General features: G+C 50.7%; 1 protein-coding gene across 1 annotated transcript; it reads left to right on the top strand.

Moving 5' to 3' along the window:
- Positions 1–19,236: 19,236 nt before the first annotated feature.
- On the top strand, positions 19,237–21,751 carry LOC140000167 (uncharacterized). Its single transcript, XM_072029946.1, has 6 exons — positions 19,237–19,340; positions 19,616–19,705; positions 19,792–19,896; positions 20,118–20,289; positions 21,104–21,210; positions 21,569–21,751. Exons 1-6 carry the CDS (start codon positions 19,269–19,271, stop codon positions 21,749–21,751), a joined length of 729 nt encoding a protein of 242 aa, XP_071886047.1. The 5' UTR covers positions 19,237–19,268.
- The last annotated feature ends 61 nt before the right edge of the window (positions 21,752–21,812 follow it).

Below are 21,812 nucleotides of genomic sequence, written 5' to 3'. Positions count from 1 at the left end.
GGCGGGGAGCTTTGGGGGGGGGTTCGTTCACCAGCCCCCCACCCCCTCAGGCGGCCCCGCGGGCAGGTGCACGCGGGGGGTGCTGAGGGGGCTCGGAGAGCAAGGCTAAAAATCAGGGTTAATTAGTGCTGAAGTAAAAAAACCGTTAGTTAGGGGGTGTAATGTGGTTACGACTTCCCTTAAGGGGTTGATGGTGTTAGGGAAAACCCTAATTTGCTCTTAGGGACGATTCGTGTGTCTGGTATTTCATCCACACCATTTCCAGCTCCGTCTTGCTGCTCCCATCCCCGCTCAGCATCACCTGAAGGAATTGGCTGCTGTACACACAGCTAGCTAGAGCTCAAGCTCTGCTCTTCCCAAAGGCAGAGCAGAACCACCTCAAAGCACCTCCCAGCTCTCAGGGCGAGCCCCGCCTCCGAGCGATGCTTTCAGCTCTCCGTGCCGCCGAGCTCAGCGTTCTCGGCTCTTTGGGTTCAGGCTGGGGTTTTGTTTTGCTCTTTCTCTTCCCCCTTCTCATTTCAAGTCTACTGAACTAAGCAGGAAGCAGCCCTTGGGGTGTCGTCTCTTTGCAAGCAGGCGCTGGAGGCTGCTTCAGTATCTCCACTTTGCCGTTGCAGTGTGCATGAGAAGCGGTTGTCAAAGCCTGCAAGGACTTGAGCTGCCCGTGGCACGTGAGGGAAGGCTGTGCAAAGTCAGGCAGGGCAAACAGCTGGCCCGCTTTCCTTGTGGGAGCAGGAATGAGGAAGTTAAATGTAAAGTTTTCACTGAAGCGAAAGCAGAATCCTTCTCATGAAACAGGTTGTAAGGTGTGTTTGGTTTGGTTTCTTTCTTTGTGTTTTTTCACCTCTTTGCAGAACTTTCCCATGCTTCAAGGCACAGAGTCACTCCTGTTTCGTTTGTAGGACCGCCAGCCTTTGCTGGAGCACTCATATAGCAGAGACATGTAGAAGTGCCCTAGATGACAGAGATGGCGATCCTGCTCCTAGCTGCTTGTTCACATCCTAATGTCTCTTCCCTGACTTTCTGGTGCGCAAAGACTCGGCAATAGCAGCTTTTGCAGTTTTCCCGATACCAGCAAGCCATTTACCTTCAGTTATTCGGCGTATTTCATCCATCTAGATTAAGGAGCATGCAGCAGAAAGTCTCAGGTAAACCGGAGTCTGATGGCTTCGTCTTCTCCCAAGTTTCCAGTCCCAAGGAGTCCTGTGGCAGACCGTAAGCGGCGGCTGTCCCTCTGGAGGCTGTTTGTCTGCAGCTTTACAACCCCGCTGTGATTCCTCAGGCCGAACAAGGTCGTTTTGTTGTGACCTGTACTTGACACCCGTGTGCTCCAGAGTTCGCTTTTTGTTTGGGGAAAGTGGGAAGTGGCCCTTTTCTCTGCTGAGCCTTCCTGAGTCATCTGCGTAGGGACTTGACACCAGAGCTCCTAGCCTAAACACACTTATCTGTTTGGCTGGCACTGGAGCATCTGCTTGCTTCCTTAGAGACACCCAACAGCTAACTTCTTAGAAGCAATTGTTGATCACTTCCCATAGTAGGAGGAAAATAACTTTCAAACTACTACAAAATTCCTTCCTGCAGTTTCCTTGCTCTGGTTTAGCCACTTGCTTCTGCTGAATTTCACTTCTTGAGTGCATTTTTTTCAGCCTTGTGTGACTGATACGAGCCGGTTCTGCCCTGCTGGCAGCCTGCTGCAGGTAACGTAGTGCTTCTCAGTGTCTGCTGTCTCACTGACTTGGGATGCTTTTGTAGGAGCCAGAGGATGGTCAGGGCTCCTGGTCCATTGTTCCTGGCTGTGCCCTTGTTTGAGACAAGGTGAAGATAAAAGAAGAGCTGATAAAGAATAACACGAGTACACGGCACTGTGCTTGTTGCAGAGAAGTCATCAAAGAAATGCATAACTATGTGTACAGAGGTCTCCTGAGTTATTCCACTCTTTCCTTTCTTAAGCCTCCCACAGGAAAAACATTAAACATCACTGTGGCAGACCAGGCTGGTCTCATCAAGCTTTAGGTCTTGTTTCATCTCTGCTGGGTCTGGGGAATAAAAAACGTCTTCAAGAGTTGTTTCAGATGCCTGGATTCAAACTTGTGCTAGGGCAAGCATCTCGTGAGGCCCCTTTCTATCAGCACGGAGAACAGGCGGAAGAAAAGCATTCTCCCACGTGCCCTTACCAGTGCCCTCCTCTAACTTCTTCATGCCTTTGCTGTTACCTTGAGGAAACACTAACTAAGCTCTTAGTAAAGTTAGTGCCGGGAAGCAGAAGAATCTTGTCTATTTTCTGACTTTGGAGTGAAATTTCATTTGATGTACTCTTGCTGGAACTTCATTTTGTAAACAGAACGACCCCCCACTCAAGGATATCACAGCTTCCCTCCCGTACTAAAAATGATAGTACTCACCCTTGTAGGAGCAGCAATGTGAAGAAGGTCAAGGGCAGTAAGAAGGGTTCAAAGCTTTGATATAACAAGCCTTACACTTTTTTTTGACAGAGCTCCTAATAAGCATCTTTAGCAAGGTCTGGAGATGGGAGAAAAACTCGAACTAGATTTTAATTCTAGGATGTATAATGTCAAGCTTGACTGTTCCTCTGAACAGTCAATTGAATTTAATTTTTTTAAATTTAATTAGTTTATTCTCTTTAATTTAAATTCAATGGAATTTAAAGTTTTGAATTTAAATTCCAATTGAATTTATTGAAAAGAATTCCAATTGAATTTAAAGTTTTTGTTGTTGTTGTTTTTCACGAAACACTAAGTTTATGTGAAAGGTTTTGCTGCAATATCTTTTTGCCAAGGATATTAAGCTTAAGTTATCCACAAGAAAATGGTGGGGAGAGGGAAGCTTTAGTTTTGAAAGCTTTTTTTTTTTTTTTTTTTTTTTTCTCCAGGTTTTTCTTGAGCACAGCAGCGTTTCAGTGTCTGCCTGCCATTAGTTGCCCCACTACCAAGTCAGGAGGGTTAACTAAACTTGCGTGAGGCAGAATTTCTTTATCTGAATCTACGTGGTTCACATAAATATATTCTTATTTCCTTCTTTCCCTACGATTATTCTTCTACCAGTATTGAATGTTTCAACGGACACCGTTTAAGATCAATGAGAAAAAGCATGCTGCGGTGTTCGGTCTCCAGCTTTGAAGAAAGTATGGCGATACTGAGGGGAACTGTCAACAGAAGACGCTTTTCAAGGTACTGTATTTCTATATGTTCAATCTCTGTTCGATTTGTAGATTGAAAAGCAAGAGAGAAAGCATGTGCAGTGAGTTGTGGCCTGATAAACCTCCGGCTAAAATCAGCAAAGGCCTATGAGCATGCTGATGGCGTACCAGTACCTTAAAACTAGAATCCTTCTTCTCAGTGAAAGTCTTTTCTAAAAAAACATGTGTTTTTTTCCCCAACCCCTTTGAGGTGTTGTTGTGGTTTAATGCGGCCGGCAGCTAAACACCACACAGCCCTTCTCCAACCCTCCCACCTCCCTGTCTGGGATGGGGGAGAGAAACGGGAAAGTGAAGCCTGCGAGTTGAGATAAAGACAGTTTATTAAGACAGGAAAATAATAATGATGATGATGATGATAATAGTACTGCTAATGCAGTTGCTCACTACCCACTGACCAGTGCCCAGCGTAACCCCTAGCAGCCCGGCTGCCCCGCCCTATCCATGGTGCAGCGTGTTGCCATAAGGCAGAGCTACAGGCTGGGAGATGAGTGGTTGGAGAGCTGCCAGGCAGAGAAGGACCTGGGAGTGATGGTGGACAGTCGGCTGAATATGAGCCAGCAGTGTGCTCAGGTGGCCAAGAAGGCCAACGGCATCCTGGCTTGTATCAGAAACAGTGTGACCAGCAGGGCTCGGGAGGTGATCGTCCCCCTGTACTCGGCTCTGGTGAGGCCGCACCTCGAGTACTGTGTTCAGTTTTGGGCCCCTCGCTACAAGAAGGACATCGAGGTGCTTGAGCAGGTCCAGAGAAGGGCGACGAAGCTGGTGAGGGGCCTGGAGAACAAGTCCTACGAGGAGCGGCTGAGGGAGCTGGGCTTGTTCAGCCTGGAGTAGAGGAGGCTCAGGGGTGACCTTATTGCTCTTTACAGACACCTTAAAGGAGGCTGTAGCGAGGTGGGGGTTGGCCTGTTCTCCCACGTGCCGGGTGACAGGACGAGGGGGAATGGGCTTAAGTTGTACCAGGGGAGTTTGAGGTTAGATGTTAGGAAGAACTTCTTTACTGAAAGGGTTGTTAGGCACTGGAACAGGCTGCCCAGGGAGGTGGTGGAGTCACCATCCCTGGAAGTCTTTAAAAGACGTTTAGATGTAGAGCTTAGGGATATGGTTTAGTGGGGACTGTTAGCGTTAGGTCAGAGGTTGGACTCGATGATCTTGAGGTCTCTTCCAACCTAGAAATTGTGTGTGTGATTTCTGTGTGCATAGAATTCTTTGGCCAGTTGGGGTCGGCCATCCTGAATCTGTCCCCTCGCAGCTGTTGCTGTGTGCCAATTCTGATTGCTAGTAGGACAGTGAGACACCAAAAGGTCCTTGGCTTGTTGTAAGTACTGCTCTGTGTTATAAGTTGCCCCCTTAATTAATTTTCAGAGAGCATTGCATTAATAATAGAAAGGAAGTTATTGAGTAAGCAACAGCAAGCAAAACAGCGCTGGGCGGCCGGGGAGTCTTGGCTCCACCAACGGGGCGCACCTCACCCCCCCCCAGGGTCCCTTTTTATATCTTGGTGATTTCAGGATTACGCAGCACATCTTGGTGTACTCTGCGACTGCGCGCACTGTTGCTAGGGGGTCGTCTCTGTCCCTCTGGTGGTCGTGAAGATGAAGGCCGTAGTCTTCCTCGGCGTTGTGGTTCAACTTCTTTCTTTAGTTGGTCATGTTGGCCCAGCGTGAGACAGGAAGGCAGGATGTTGATACACTAGTTTAACAACTTATCAGGAGATGGTTACATGAACTTTGCAGCTGTGTTTTCTGAACAAAAGAGGCAACTGAGATGCAGAAGGAGGGAAGGGGAGAGGATTCTTTTTTGTTACATTAAGCAATGGAATTTTCATAGTGTCTAGCTAAGCATCATACAGCTCCTTACTTCAGCAGGAAATCTTTGCAACTCCTGCTCCTCAAACAGAACTCTTTGTTTTATAATACAAAAGACAATGAACAAGCATCTATGGTGTATGTATTACAATCCCTCCTTTTTCTTTTAGTTACTCATTTTGTTCATTGAATCTCTGCAATGCTTGGCTACTAAGAACTAATGTTTCCTCGATTTCTTCGTTAGTACTTACTGGCTCATATTTGGCACGTATAAGCATTAGATGTGCCGCTTCTAAACGACCTTTTACAATTGCAATCAGTTTATTAAAAATACATGGCCCGAAAGTTAGCGCTACTATTAAGAACAACAAAGGTCCTGTTATTGTTGATAATAAAGTAGTAAGCCAAGGTGAATAATTAAACCAAGATTCATACCAGCTCTGTCGGGCTTCATTCTCCCGTTCCCTTTTTTTTTTTTTTTTTTTTTTCCAGCCCTTCCCTGGGTCTTGCCATTGTATCTCTTACCTTTCCACTGTGATCAGCATACACACAGCATTCCTCTTTCAGGGCTGCACACAGCCCACCCTGTTGTAAAAAATACCAAATTTAATCCCCTACGATTTTGTAACACTACCTCTGAAAGCGACCTGATAGATTTTCCAGGGCCGAGATGGATTGTTCAATTTGGGTCAGGTCCTCGTCCTCAGCAATGTGTAAGAAGCAAATTCTTGATTTTGTTTAACCAATGAGGCTACCCTGGTCCCCACTCTAGCTCCTCCCAGGATTATTAGGGTGGCCAAAGTTAGAGCCGTGAATGGTTCCCGTCTTTCCAGATGATGCCTTGCCACTGTGTGCTGGGTATACATACAATCCTCAGGGTGGTATAGAATCCTTGGTATAATTATCACCTGTATACAAAAATCACGAGATGCATTAAAGAGTTTTAGTGATAGACAAGGAGTTACGCCCACTCACGAACAAACCCACCTAGCGTTGTTGGCTGGGATTAACCATTCAGCTGATTGTTTTCCATTCTCCATGATATTACATAGGTGACACTTCCCACTAGGAACCATGCCCACACACCTCCCACCTCCAGTGACTTGTGTTAGTGTTACCCTTATGTCTTTTCCCCAACTGCGTTGTAGAGGGTTGTTCTCGTTTGTGTGGGAGGGCTCCCCAGGATTCCCGATAGCATCATAATATGAAGGCCTTATACTAAAGCATAATCAACAGTGTTTTGTTACATTTGGGTTTGTTTTGTTTAATAATTGGTAGCTGGCATTCACGACACCCCCATATGTTATTCTGAGCTATGTTATCATTCTCGGATTTACCTGAGCTCGTAGGGCTGCCGAGGGTTGGCACTGTAGTATTTTCTGCAGGCTGGATTCCCTGGACATTTTCTGACAATACCTCATTTGGTCCTACTGCCTGGGGCCTATCAGCATCCTCCTTTTTATTAGTACGAGTCCTCCCCTATCTGTTCTGTGTTTGTAAAATCTGACACCTCACATTTTTCCTAGTACCCAGCTAGTATCATCCAAGTTTGTTATATTTATATATAGAACCTTGCAAATTTCTTTATTTCCATGGAAGGTTCCTGTATACCCTATACCATGCCCTCACCACCTGTAACGGGGACCTGCTTGTTGGTTACAACCTTGCGGCCCATATCCCACTTGTAAAAATTTATTCCGACCAGCCCCGAGTGTCCAGTCCATAGCAATGGTTTCACACCCCCGGTATGCACAGTAATACACGTTCGGGTAATTACAGTACCCCTTTCCTGGGTTAGAACTTGGGCAGAAATAAAATCCTGATCAGTTAAAGCATGGCTGCACTGACACCAGGTCACATAATGTGATGCAGAAACTGGGAGCACCTGCTGTCGTTGTTTGCTGGATGATGAATTAATTCTCCCATCTGATCAAGCTCCACTTAAAAGGCTGATGGGGATGTGCAGACCCATAGCTGACCAAAACGATGATACTGACTCCCATGTATCATAGGAGGTGGTCGGAGCCCATCTAAATTGTCGGCCCCTCAGTCCCCCACTGTTTTCACTTCTCCGCCTCACTTGTCAGTTCGGTTGCAGCGAACTACAAGGTATCGGTTCTTCTTGGCAGCAGCAGTGTTCTTCAGGGGAACCTACTAGGGAGCCTTTGAAACAGGGCCTCCTCCCCTTCCCACGATACACAGATAATATAAAATACTTATCGAGTCCGTCTTAGTGTCAGCTTCAAGTCGTCAGGGCCTGGAGCTGCCTCCCATTTACCTTCCCAGATTGGTCCTTTCACACAGCTGGCATGCGTCCATCCTTTCTCCGCAGTTCGAATAGCCGTTTCTGTGGTAAGCAAAGTAACATAGGGGCCTTCCCCATCGTGGTGTTAAAGCAGTCTCTTTCCAAGTCTTAATTAGAATTGAGGGTGATCAAGTGGCAATTCCAAGTCATAGGGCATACCATATAGTATTTCAAAAGGAGAAATTCCTACCTCAGTTCTGGGCTGTGTCCATATGTTTAACAGTGCAAGAGGTAAGCATTTTACCCAAGAAGCCTTAGTTTCCAGCACAAGTTTTGTTAGTTGTTTCTTAATTTCACCATTCATTCACTCTTCCTTTCCAGAAGAGGAGGGGTGCCAGGGTCTGTGAAAATCCCACTCAATCTCTAAGGCCTGCTTTGATCCTTGCAGTAAAGCTTTACACCCATTCAGTCATGTGGTCAATTAGGACAAACAAGTAACTCAGTAAAGTCTACCTGTATACTTTGGAAAGGTCAAAGCCCTGGCTCCCGTCCCCCTCTAGATAGGTTACAGAAGACCTTTTTATTTACCCTTTGACATATAGTAGTACATCCTCTGCATGTGTGCTTCCCTAAAGTATATACTCCTACACAGACATGCTTTCTTAGAACAACATCACACATTGCTTGCACCTCCCAATGACTCTTCTGATGTAAAACAGTTAATATTTGCCTCATTATCACTTTATTCAGCATATCTCTCCCATCAGGGAGTATCGATTTTCCTTAAAATGATCCACATATTTGTAACATTAATTACCTCCTTGGGAGGTTGTAATTGCTCCAAAATCTTTTTTAGAATTTACCCAAATAGATAGGTGGCCCTGTAAACCCCTGAGGTAAAATTGTCCACCTATATTGTTGCTTCCGCCCCCATTTCAGGGTCTTTCCAGTCAGAGGTGAATATACATGTATGTTTGCTCTCAGGGCCAGAGAGCACTCCATTAATAACACTGTTATTCCAGTCTAACAATTTACTAGTTGAATGCCCAATTTAATCATCAAATCCCTTCCCAACAAGTTAGTCTCTGCCTTGGATACATACAATAATTGCCCAGTGATCATTTTATCCCCTGGTCTCAGCTTGGTATCCCCCAAAAGTGGCACTGTTATCCCAGTCCCTTCTACCCCCATCACATTTAGGGTTTCATTAGTTAATTTAATCCCTGATACTTTACAAGTAACAGCAGTTGGGAGAGCAAGAAACCCCCCCCCCCGCAGACACCAAAGTCAGTGCAGAAGGAGGGGGAGGAGGCGCTCCAGGCGCTGGAGCCGAAGCCCCCCTGCGGCCGCTGGAGAGGCCCCTGGAGGAGAAGGCTCTTCTCCCCTCCCCGATGCTTGGGAAACTGAACAAACACCACAGCAAATATGCAAATATACCAAAACTTCTAGACTGTTACTTAGATAATGCCTACATCACCTTTCCCTGCTCATTCAACTTCGAATACCTTTAACACTTTCAACAAACCTTTTAACACTTCCTTTATCTTTCTCTAGCCTTTACTTTTCTAATGCCGACATCAAAGGCTCAGTCAGGGGCCAACTTAATTCCGTACCTTTTCCCTCCAAGTTGCTGAAACAACATCAATATACAACATTTCATCCTGTTTTCCTTCTTTCCACAAAAACAACATTGACTGTAATATGGTGTTATAATTAGTAGTTCCATTTAGGAGCCACTCTGCTCCATCCTCTAGTTTATAAAGTGGCCACCACTGATTACAATATTTAATAAGGGTTCTTTTACTCTCTGGACCCTCTTACCCCACTATATCCCTTCAATGTGTTAGTATACATCCTAGGAGGCTTTTCCTCGGAATTTCTTTGCTTTGAACTTTTCCTATTGTAATCTACAGTGGTTAATATTCCACCGTTTTCCTAGAAGCTCTTTACTAGTCAATCCCAATCCCTCCAAAATCCACAATATATAGATACACAAGTAAAATCAGACCACTGTAAATTAATTGCCTGTAGACAATTACACTGGGAACATTTAAACCTGATGAGCCGATAATATGCCTGGGCAAATTTTGTTCCCTTAGACATACACCTCAATGGCAGTTCTTATATTTACATATTTACATATTAACATAGGTATAAAAGAACACTTTAACAAAAATGCCCGGGCTTTTATATATACAATATACAATGTACAGTTATTATTCCAGTTACAATTATTCCTCAGCAGCTGGAAACATTGTGCCAGTTGCCATTAAAGCTCGCTTACCCTCCTTCTGTCTCTTTCTTAAAATCTCGGACGTCCCTGGAGTTAATGGGGACGGCCACATATTCCTAGTCACTGGTCCCTGAACGCTAGAGTCAGAGTCGCTATCAGAGTCTCCCTGGGATTGCGGATTAGGAAGCCCAGGAGTCGGAGGGGCTGCAGGTGGTGGTGGTGAAATATAGGGAGGCAGTGGGGCTGGGATCTCTAATTTTCGGTTTTTCTTGTGCCTCCCATTCCCTCCTTTTTCTTTTAGAGGATATAAATTGGCTCGAGTTTTCGAGCTGATCCACAAATGTGTATATTCACTTTCTTCCAAACTAAAAGGTTCCTTTGAGTTTACATAAATATTTAGGGCCTGGCAAACCCAATCTTCAAAGGACCCAAATACGGGCCAGTAAAGGTGGTCTCCTCAAATCTGTTTACCACCCCAAACTTAAACACAATAATGTATCATTTTTACTTTATTCCTTCCCCGCCTAAAAGGGGAATCCTCCCAATTATTAATCATTAATCCCGGGGTAACCTAACATCAGACGTTACCCCGCCCATGGGACCAGAAGGCTTACTCTTCTTCTGTCCCATCTTCTGGAGCGCCTTCACACACACACACACAAATCGCTTCCCCCTTTTCGTGGCCCAGTCCCTCGCGGGATGTGGGAACCGCACTACCAAGGGGTCCGCACTCGCTTCGTCCGCAATTGGACGTCTCACAACGCTACGCTCCAGGATACCCAACCCCAACCGAACGGATCACCGGCCTATACTTACTCACTCCTGAGTCTTCGTTCGGTCTTCGTGCACAAAGATTACTAGGGGTTGCCGGCTTTATTTGCTTGCTGCCGAATTTAGGGTTTGTCGGTGAAGGATTTGAATGAAAGTAATCCTAGCGAAGGCCGCTGAAATCAGCGGGGCGCCCCCTCCGAAGGTCTTTCAATCAGATTGCCTTCATCCGAGTCACGGCAACAAATTTGTTATAAGTTGCCCCCTTAATTAATTTTCAGAGAGCATTGCATTAATAATAGAAAGGAAGTTATTGAGTAAGCAACAGCAAGCAAAACAGCGCTGGGCGGCTGGGGAGTCTCGGCTCTGCCAACGGCGCGCACCTTACCCCCCCCCAGGGTCCCTTTTTATATCTTGGTGATTTCAGGATTACGCAGCACATCTTGGTGTACTCTGCGACTGCGCGCACTGTTGCTAGGGGGTCGTCTCTGTCCCTCTGGTGGTCGTGAAGATGAAGGCCGTAGTCTTCCTCGGCGTTGTGGTTCAACTTCTTTTTTTAGTTGGTCATGTTGGCCCAGCGTGAGACAGGGAGGCAGGGTGTTGATACACTAGTTTAACAACTTATCAGGAGATGGTTACATGAACTTTGCAGCTGTGTTTTCTGAACAAAAGAGGCAACTGAGATGCAGAAGGAGAGAAGAGGGGGGGTTCTCTTTTTTGTTACATTAAGCAAAAGAATTTTCATAGTGTCTAGCCAAGCATTATACAGCTCCTTACTTCAGCAGGGAGCATTCGCAACTCCCGTTCCTCAAACAGAACTCCTTGTTTTTATAATACAAAAGACAATGAACAAACATTTATTGTGTATTACACTGGGCAGCAGAGCTTGTGCCCAGATGTCAGCAGCTGCCTCTGTGTAGAAAACTGAAAGCAGCCCTGAAGGATGACTTTAGGCAAAAGCTGACACTTCTGACATAACCCCTATCCAAGACCTCTTCCTTTATGGGGCCTACCCAGTACTTAGGAAGAGTGGAACTCACAACCTGTATGCATAGCAGGTGCCTTCTTCTGGTCTATCACTGACACTGGCAGATGTGAGCCTAAAGGCACGTATCCCAGTCAAGAGTCAAGGGATGACCTGTTGGCTACTTCAGAAAGAGCTCAACTCACAATCCACTTCACAAATATTCCCTTAGGAATGGATTAGGAATTTCTGAAGCACCACCGACTTTGTGATACAACACCTACAAAACACATACTTTCTTTCAAAATCATTAGTTTCTGCTGCCCAAACTCCTCTTCCCGCCCCCAGATCTCACATCTCTCCTGGCCAGCCTTCTCCTAACCTCCCCATATCGATCATCTGTTTGGGAGCAGGATTCTCATGACATTCATGATCTCAGGGTATCTGTCTCACCTCTGCTGGCTACTCTGTTACTGAGAAAGAAGCAGCTCCTAAGCCAGCATGGAGCACCCTGCACAAAGTGCCCAGCACCACCATAGAAGTGTGCTGCCTACAAATTTTGGTCCCCAAATGGCTGCTTTGGATCCAGGGTAACTTTTTCCCAGGCCCTTACACATGGTTCATTTTCCCCCAGGCATCTTGGCAGTGGCTCCCTCTGTACAGAAAACTGAAAACAGCCCTGAAGGATGACTTCAGGCAAATGCTGACACCTCTGACATGACAACCCCGATCCAAGACCTCTTCCTCTTTGGGGCCTACCAGGTACTTAGGAAGAGTGAATTGCATGAACTACATGCAAAGCAGGTAACCTGCACTTGCCTTTCAGGTACATTCAGAGAGATGAGCTTAATGGCACTGCTCCCAGCCAGGAGTCAAGCGATGACCTGTCAGCTACTTCAGAAAGAAGTCACCTCACACGCCATTAAACAGCCATTTGCTTCCAACTAGATTAGAAATTTCTGAGGCACGACTGACCCCTTATTAACATACCTACAAAACATTCTCTTTTTGGCCCTGGACCTGCCCAGGCAGTGATCTGGTTGTGACTCTTCCAGCCCAAGGCACTGCTGCTCAACTCCCAGCCTCTCTGATGCATGGGAGCCAGTTCTGTACCAGTCCAGTCAGGTGCTAGGCCAGGAGGGACCTTGCAGGCAATCTTCAAGGCCCATGCCTGTTGGCGGTCTCTCAGCTCCTTGTGCACAGCGAAGATAACGCTCAAATCCAGAAGCCATGTGCCTGAAGCTGGCCTAGAACACACTCAGGGAAGGGCCCTCCCAGCCCCAGCCCCAGCCCCAGCTGGCGGTGCTGCTCTGCGGAGTGAGGGGGCTGTGGTGCCCAGGGCACAGGGACACTCTGCAGGGCCATGCTGGGCAGGCTGGGAGGCAGACCCAGCTCATGGGGTCACTGCCATTGCCCCAGGGCCGCAAGGAATCACGCGCCAGACTCCTTTGCTGGGGCTGTGTTGTGGTTTAACGTGGCCAGCAGGTAAGCACCACACAGCTTTTTGCTCACCCTCCCTCCTCCCTCTCTGGAATGGGGGAAAGAAATGAGAAAGTGAATCCTGTGGGTTGAGATAGAGACAGTTTATTAAGGAAGGAAAGGGGAGGGGAGGGGAGGGGAGGGGAGATATCATAACTTGTGGAAACAGACAGCTTTCCATCCGCTAGCCTTCTGTGACTCTGTACTGCAATTCTGTTCAACTGGTTACTCCTCTACTGTCCACAATATCTACTAACACCTCATTGATGCTATCTTGTGAGAGACAGCACAATCAGGGGGAGCCATCTTCCTGCAGAAATTAACAGATGAAAGAATGGAGCATCTGTCCAGAGGAACCTTGAGAAACTGCAGGATTTTGCCTACAGAAACCTCTTGACATTTACAAGAAGAAAAGCCTCATCCTGCACCAGAGGAAGAGGAACCCCACACATCAGGGCAGACTGGGACCCTGCTGAGTGAGCAGTGCCCAGGAGGAGGAGGGCCTGGGCACCACGAGGGATGCCATACGAGCTCACCAGGAGCTCACCAGGAACCAGGCCAACTTCCTACAGAGCTGCCTTATGAGGAGCATGGCCACCAAGAAAATGTAAGTTACCATGCTCGGCTCCGATCTGATGAGACACCACACAGCCAGCAGGGAAAGAGGTGCAGGTCTGTGAATCTCTTGGACAGCCTGGTGTGGAGAGGAGCAAGCACACTGGAAAGGCTGAAAGTCCCAACAGGCCTGAGGTCTGTGTGTCAATGGCTAGGGCTCTTGTCTCCGACAGCGAGGCCTATGAGGAGGCAGCTTCTTGTTAAAGCACCAGGGTCTCATTGCCTCCTCACCAGCCATGAACCAGGCAGGAGTCATACCCTTCTCCTGCACTGGGCCATGGACATCCCCATCTCCTACTGCCCAGGAAGAGCCCTGAGCTCCTGTGTGAAGGGAAAGGGTCTCCCTTCCCAGGAGCCTGGGGTCAAAGCCTGTTTTTCAATACATCAGTGTCACCTTCACATTTGTCTACCTGTCCTCACTGCCTCCAGTGTTCTGCTCTAATGAGCTCCAAGGGAGGCTGTGTCAGTGCCAGCAGAGTCCCCCCTCAGGGGGACACTGCAGGAAACTTGCATCTGCCTTGGATTTCTTGAGAGATTTCTTCAACTCACTCTCAGTGCCTGAGGTTCATGGGCTCATCGCCAAAGCCTCCAGAGGGCTGATTCCAATGCCTCTGCTGCTGATCTGGGCTGGGCTCCTGGGACAGGGAGAGCTCCTGGCAAGAGGGCCCTGGTGCAGAGAGACAGCTCTGCCCAGGAGCAGCTCCTCTGCACAGCGCAGAAGGGCTGGGGGCTCGACCCCCATGGGGAGAGGAGAGGAGAGAGGGGTTGGAGGCAGTTGGGAGTGGGAGGGTGCTGAGAGCTGCCTGCAGGAGAAACCTGCACAGCCCTTGACAAGGTAAGGGTCTGGCTGCAGGGCCATGCAGCTGCAGCTCCTGGAAGGGTCTCGTGCTGGGTCTTGTTTCTGGGAGGGCGGTGGGCAATGCAGTAGGCTGTGAGAGTCCTGCTGGATTGCACTGCGAGGTGAGGAAGTCTGGCAGAAGCCCCTTGGAGTGGCCTAAGCCAGGTGCCCCTGACACCCTAGAAGCCTCGAACACCCTGCTGGTGATGCAGGGCTCTCTGTCAGCTGCCCCATAGCTCCTGCTGCATGGAGGTGCCCCTTGGCAGGGCCCTGGTGGTGGCAGGGTGCTGCAGGGCAGCGCTGAGCACAGCCGCATGGGATGGGGTCTGTGAGCACAGGCGGGGGAAAGAAGAGTTTGGCCAAGATCAGCAGGAACAGAGTGGCCAAGAATCCTCTAGGTACAGCATGTTGTGTGCCTGGGATACTGGAATACCCCAGCGTGTGGATATTCACCTGTCTGTGGGGTGTTTTCCTGGGCTTCAGGCTGCTCTCCAGCAGGATGCAGCTCTCTCGTGGCATCCTTGTGGCATCCAGGCGTCCCAAGGAGAAGACACCTCCTTGCTAAGGCCATGTCCGTGCTGCTGGATGTCTGTCTGTGGGCAGCTGGAGTGAGGCCTCGGCAGCCCTGGCTAGGGGGGAAGAGCTGAGATCCTGCTCAGGCCCCCAAGGCCAAGGTAAGGATTCTGTCCAGCCTCACTCGGACTGGGGCTTCTCTGCTCTCAGCTGTCTCCGTTTTTTTCTCAGCGTAACACGAGTATGATCGGTGTCCTAAGCATTACAGGGGGAATTATAAGAAAATACAGCAAATAAAATCTCTCTTGCTCTACAGTGTGGTCGGATGAGTTGTTTGCAAAAAGACTGCATGGCTCATTGATCTGACAAGTGGACTGCACTTGAGTTTCCCCCATGGTCCTGCTTCCCTCCTGCTGCACAGCAGGAAGGACTCCTCTGGAGCCCACAGCAGCCCCTGCTCCCAGTGTCACACGCAGCCAGCACCACCCAGAGCTCAAGCAAGAGAGCTGCAGAAAGGTTCTCATGACACTGTGAGATCATGAAAGCCATCAGAAAACTACCCCTAAGAAGATGACTGATATGGGGAGGTCAGAAGAAGCCTGGCCAGGAGAAATGTGAGATTTGGGAGAGAGAAGAGGCCAGCAGGAATCAATGATTTCTGGGAGGCTAGAAGGTTCAGGCAATGTTGATTCTGCTGTAGCACTGACTTAAAAGAGTCATGTAAAGACCTTGTCCTATTTTAACCAGCAACATTAATCCTTAAACCTAAATGCTACTGTACACACTGTCAGGAATCCACTACTCTAATGCCTGACCTCAACGCATCCCTTGAAGCCAAAATTCATCACATAGCCCCTTCCCCTTGTTTTTACTCTCTTAATCACTCTGATCCCTGACCTTAACACTAGCATTAAAATGCTCTTTTTAACCCTAGGAAACTGCCTGAGAGACCTAAACAAAACCCTAAACCACAAAGCTTGTCCATACCCTAAACACAGACCTGATACCCACATAAGAATACCAAAACATTCCCATTCAAACTTTGCTTAATCTTTAACCCAGTAAGGTGGGCCCTAGTCCCTAGTCATATACATGAACACCTAACACCCAAAACCCCTGTTCCTGTGCATTAACCTCCTCACCTTCAGCCCCTCTACTAAGCCTTAACTTTAGGCCCGTCATCCCTTGGGACAGGGCAGGAACCATGAGGTTGCTCTGCAGTCATGGCACTCAAAGCTGAATGTGAGGGGCCATGGATCTCATCAGATTGTGGGCCACAAGGAGGAGACAGGGGAGAATGCTCTGATGAGCTCAGCTCTGCCTCAGGAAGTCCTGCACCAGCAGGAGCAATGTGACTGTGGCAGTGACGGTAAGGTCACTTCTGTCCCTGCAGAAGATAGGGCAGCAGCAGGAACATGTCACAGAAAGGGACTGAGAGGTCACTTCTGTCTGTAGGTGGCAGGTCACCCTTGACTTAGAGCTGGGATCGGTACTTTTCGGCTGACATCTGCCAGTGGCCCTGGTAGGCCAGCAAAAGGCACCTGGCTGGCATGCTGACTGTGGGATCCCCTCTGCCTACATACCCAGGAGGACCCATGCAGAAAGAAGGCCCACATATGGGTTGTCCTGTCCCTTCTGCTTGAGTCCATGACTGGACAGCAGCAGGCCCATGGCTTGGAAGATGCTGGTGCGGTGACTTCTGTCTGGTTGGCTGACAGGCCGCAAGGAGCCTGATGGATTGGGATGCCTACTTTAGGAGGGGGTTCCACCCTGATGGAGCTTTCTTTTGTAGTAGAAAAGAGTAGGAGAGAAAAAACTGCCACAAAGTGCACTTTGGAATGTTGGTGCTGGCCACGAGGAGGAAGAACTGTCCCTCAGAGTGTCGTGCTGCGTTGCCAGAGGTCACCCAAAGAGCATCTGTGATCAGAGCATGGCTTTGTGTGAGAAGGAGCAGCTGGGGAGGGTTGATGAGACACTGGTGAAATGATGGAAATGCTGGGATGAGAGCAAGGTGGTGAACAGAGACGGGTGTCTACAGTCCTCAAAGAAATAGGTGAAAGTCATCAAAGTCAACAAAGTGCTCTGCCGGGCACTGCCCAGCCCAGCCCGGCCCCTGCCCACCTCTCCCCACCACCCTGCCCTCTCTCCAGCCCAGCCCAGCCCAGCAGCCCAGGCTGGGCTGGCCCCAGGGCAATGCCCTCCACAGGCTGCTGCAGGGCTCTGGGCACGGCCACCCCAGCCCCAGCCCCTCACAAGGCACCGCAGCTGCTGGGACAAAGTGTGGTGGTCTCACTCAGGTGGGCAGCCGAGCTCCACCACAACCGCTCTCTCACTCCCCCTCTCCTCAAAGAGGAAGGGGGAGAAAATACAACACAGAGAACTCGAGGTTTGAGATGAGAAAGGTTTAATTAAATGGAAAGGGAATGGGGAGGAAAAAAAAAAGAAACAAAAGAAACAATCAGTCCGCGCGGGAGCACGGAGAGAGGGAAAAAAAAATTATTCTCTACTTCCCATCAACGAGCGGTGTTCAGCCACGTCCTGGGAAGCAGGGCCTGAGGGTCCGAGCCACGGCTGCGCTCGCGTCAGGCAGCACCCTGGGGTGTCACCAAGTGACGTCACAATGGGTGCCCACCCAGCCCAGGCGCGTGTCACAGTGGCACCCATTGTGACGTCACTTGGTGACACCCCAGGGCTCCGCCTTATAAGAGCGCAGCCGTGGCTCGGACCCTCAGTGTCGGTGCACGGCAGTGACGGACAGGGCAGGAGCACAGGGCCTTCGAGGAGTCCCCGAGCATAGCCCACGTCCCACAATGCCGCAACCGCCCGCCCAGAGGAGCCGCCGGTTTCTATCTGAGAACTCTCCCACTCCAGAGGCTGCTTCTGAAGGGGATGAGGAGAGAGGCATGCCCCCCAGGCAGCCCAGGCTGGCCTGGCAGGAGACCTGGTCTTCTAGGGGCAGCAACCGGCCAGCAGAGGACAGCTTGCTGGCAGTGGAAAGAACCCCAGTCGAGGCCTTTTTGCCATCAGAGGACAGCAGCCTGTCAGAAGACAGCTTGCTGGCAGAGGACAGCACCTCGGTAGAGGACATATTGCCGGCAGAGGACAACAGCCTGGCAGAGGACATTTTGCCGGCAGAGGCCATTGCTCAGGCAGCGGGCAGCAGCCAGGTAGAGGAGAGCCAGGACGACGTACAGTGGCTGGATCCCAGTGAGTCAGGGTCTTCGGGATGGGGTGGGGAGGGTTGGGGACACAGAGACCCCTGCCTGACTCCAGGACTCCTTCCCTGGGTAAAGCGGTGCTTGGGCTGACGGGGCCGAGCTTCCTCCGCAGCACCACAGAATGCCAGGACGCTTTGGGCTGGGGGGGACCTCGGCGATCACGATGCTTCCCCCCAGCCCAGGCTGCCCAAAGCCCACCCAGCCTGGCCGTGGGCAGTGCCAGGGAGGGGGCACCGCAGCCTGCGCCAAGGCCTCACTGCCCTGGGCGTGAAGGAGAGAAATCCCTGCCTGGCCAAAAGAAACCTGCCCTCTTTGAGGTTAAGGCCGTCACCCCTTGTCCTGTCGCTGCAGTCCATGATGAAGATCCCCCCCCAGCTTTCCTGGAGGCCCCTTTGGGCACGGGGAGGCCGCAGCGAGGTCCCCCCGCAGCCTTCTCCAGGCTCCACAAGCCCAGCTCCCTCAGCCTCTCTTCCCAGCGGAGCTGCTGCAGCCTCTGGGCATCCCCGCGGCCTCCCCACGGCCTTCTGGGGCTGGGGCCCTTCCTCTCCTCACCCCTGCATTCAGCCCCTCTCTGCAGCACTCTTTGCTTTCCTCCTTTCCAGGTAAGGCATGGAAACTGTGCAGAGACAAGGCCGTGGAATTCATCAGGGCGTATGTCAGAGGCACAGAAAAGGTAATGGCAGCCGCTTGCATCACAGCTGTGCTCCTGGCGCTGCCCTCCAGGGGTCCCACACAGCCCCAGACCCCTCAAGGCTTTGGTCCTGCTGGCCGTGGGTGTCCCCCTAATGCTCTGTTGGTGTCTTTGTGGCTGCCAGGACGACGAGGAGCAGAAGATGCTGTTCCTCAGCAAAATCTGCGATCTGTGCACATGTGTCACAGAGAGGGGTGTGCCGATGAACTTGCATGGCTTCTGCAGCAAACATAAGCTGGTGGAGAACATCATGGTGAGAGGATGCGCAGCGGGTTGGGGAAGGGGCAAGGCCCCCCGGCACCAGCCCCCTGGGAGGCGAGGGCTGGGGCAGCGCTGGCTCTGCTGCTGCTGGGTGCCGGCGGCTCCAAGGTCTCATCCTGCTTGTGCTCTGCAGGCGCTGCTGGAAAAGGAGCCCATGGACAGCTTGCGCACAGCATTCCGGCAGAAGGCCATGGAGACTGTCGCCCTCCTCAGGTGCGTGCCCAGCCCCTGGTGGCAATGTCCTGGTGGCCCTGAAGCTGGCAGGGAGGCTGCCCGTCCCTCCCAGGGATGCCTGGCCAAGGGAGGTCCGTGTCCTCCTTCATAAGCCTCGAGGCACTGCGTCCAACAGGCTCCTCTCTCTCTTTTCTTCAGCAACACCGTACCAACAGCACTGTGTGGCAAAAGGGAGAGTCTCCTAAACATGTGCTGCAAGAGCATCTTCTTTCTGCCTCCGGAGTCGGATGTGCCAGAGACAGGAGTGCTCTACGCCAAGGTATGTGCTGGGTGAGGTACCGGCACCCCCAGTCCTGCTGAGCTGCTGCCTTGCTTCCCCGTGCTGACACAACCAGAGACCAGTGCAGGGCCGGGGCCCAGATTTGCTTTCCCAGCCTCGCCCCTTCCCCGACCTGATCTTGTGCTGCAGGAGGTCTGCACACAGCAGCTTTTTAGCCCCAAAGCCATCCCTGAACTCCCGAGGGGCTCAGAGCCAGCTCCTGGGGGTGAGGAGGGCCACAGAAATAATTCGATGCTCTTCTGTCCTCCCTGCAGACTATGAAAGCCATGGACACCATGCTGGAGGGCTTCGTACGCAACTGTCCCAACACCAGTGTCAGCATAGAGTTGGAGAATATGTTGAAGGTTTGGCATTTGCAAAGAATTTCCAAAGAATCCTCTCAGGTCTCATTTGCAGACCACTGTCAACCCAGTAACTTCTCTCCTCACAGGTGATGCTGGACTTTGCTGTCTCCAAAGACTCAGCTGTGCGTGAGAGCGCTGTGAGGAGGATTGAGAGGCTGGGTGATTTCATCATCAGTTATTTTGTGAGCGAGGTAAGGCACAAGGAACCCTCCACCCTTTCCTGCATCCCAGAGCATCCTGCCACTCAGGGGTGCCTGTGAGGCAAGCCTCGATGCACGTGAGTGCCTCAGAACCGTGAATCGAGGGTCTTCGTCCCTCCTTCGCCCCTGCTCTTCCCTCCCCAGGCCCTGCTATCTCAGGGGCTGGCTCTGCCTCCACTAAGCCCTTTGTCTCTCCTCCCTTCCTCACCCAGATCACAGATGACTATGAAAACTATAGCGATGATGAGCCCACAGAGCTCTACATCCCCATCCTGGGACAGCTGCTGGGCATCCTCTTCATTTTCACCAGTGACAAAGATTCCACCAGATTCACAGCTTTAGAAACTCTTTCTCACATATACAAAATCATCAGAAAAGGAAGAGGTAAGAAGGTGTGGTGGGCAGCGTCCGTCTGCACACAAACATCTACTGATTTGTCTACTTGTTTTCCCCGAGTTTAGTGGGGACTGTTAGTGTTAGGTTAGAGGTTGGACTCGATGATCTTGAGGTCTCTTCCAACCTAGACATTCTGTGATTCTGTGAGTATTGTGAAGGATTGTTTTTGTGCTTGGTGGAGGCTGCCCACGGAATTCTGCCAGGTTCCCTGGCCTCCTCTGCTCCTCACAGCAGCTTCCCGCAGCATTCTGGCTATCGTTTTCCGCAGAAGCTAGACGCTCACCTGCCGTCCAGGAGCAGTTCTCTGCTGCTGTCCTTCCCAACCCTCCCCAGATCACCTACCACGCTGTTTTGTGGTGTCCCCCAGTCTAAGCCATCGATCGATGAGCACTTCCCAAACGGCATCTTCCCCGAGGAGTGAACAGCAGAGCCAGCCGTGCATCACCAGGGATGGTGACGCCCTCCAGAATGCTCCCTGACTGTTTGCTCCCTGCCGTCTTAAAGGCAGGTGTCAGGGGGCTTCCTGCACATCCTGACCCCGAGCAGAAGGGGGTCTGTGACACGCTGCTACCCCCACGGCACCCAACGCCATTGCTTCTCCTCCTTCTGCATCATCCCTGAGGTCCCTCTTGCTCCCAGCACTCCTCACCTTGTGCTTTACATCCCTGCCCACCACTCTCCTCGCCGTGGGTCTGAGCCTCCCTCCTCAGCCATTCCTAGTGAAAGTGCTTTTCACCATTTGGCAAGCTTGTTGGCAAAGATGCTCTTCCCTACTGACTCTTCGCTGTTGCCCCCTGTTTAGAATGCATATTGAGAGAGGACATGCTATATTATGCAGTGAGACACAAGAAATTGGAGCATGCAAAACTTCCATTTTCTACAACATCAACTCCGTGTGAAATTGCCAAGGTAATGAGCTCTGGCCTTGCTGGGGATCTTGTCCGCAGCATCAGCAGGCATCTCGTGTGAGCAAAGGGGTCCAGAACCGGTGGGGCTGGCACGGCCTCACTCGCCCTGCTGAGAGGGTTCCTCTTGTCCCCAGGCTGGGGCTATGCGAAGGCTGCTCCCCTGTGTCCCGGCAGCAGCTCCACCCTCCTGGCCACCAGCAAGCCCTGGTTACCTGCAGGGCCAGCACTCTGGCCCCATATGCCCCATCCTCACCCCTTCCCCCGAGGGCCCTCTCTCCAGAGCTGCCCTTGCTGCTCAGCTAAGCAGCACCCTTGGGACACTCAGTGAGGCATGTCTTCGCTCCTCCTTCTTCCCACAGGGGTTTGGAGGACATCTCTTCCCTGATGAGAGGCTGGACATCATCCTCACAGCCCTTGAAGCTTTACAAGACTCCAGCATCCATGACAAGCAGGGGGCCTGCAGCGTGCTGGACGCAGCCTTGGAGGACCCTTTCTACTGGCTGAAAGATGTAAGTGGCCTGTGGCCATGGCCCTGCCCTTGAGCTCTTCCAGGCGTGGTTCCTCTCTCCTTCCCTGCCTCCCTCCCTGCCTCCCTCGCACATC

The sequence above is a fragment of the Anas platyrhynchos genome, chromosome 33 (assembly GCF_047663525.1).
Source record: "Anas platyrhynchos isolate ZD024472 breed Pekin duck chromosome 33, IASCAAS_PekinDuck_T2T, whole genome shotgun sequence".
NCBI lineage: Eukaryota > Metazoa > Chordata > Aves > Anseriformes > Anatidae > Anas > Anas platyrhynchos.
The sequence above is the reverse complement of the archived record's forward strand: the minus strand, read 5'-3'. Positions and strand labels throughout refer to the sequence as shown.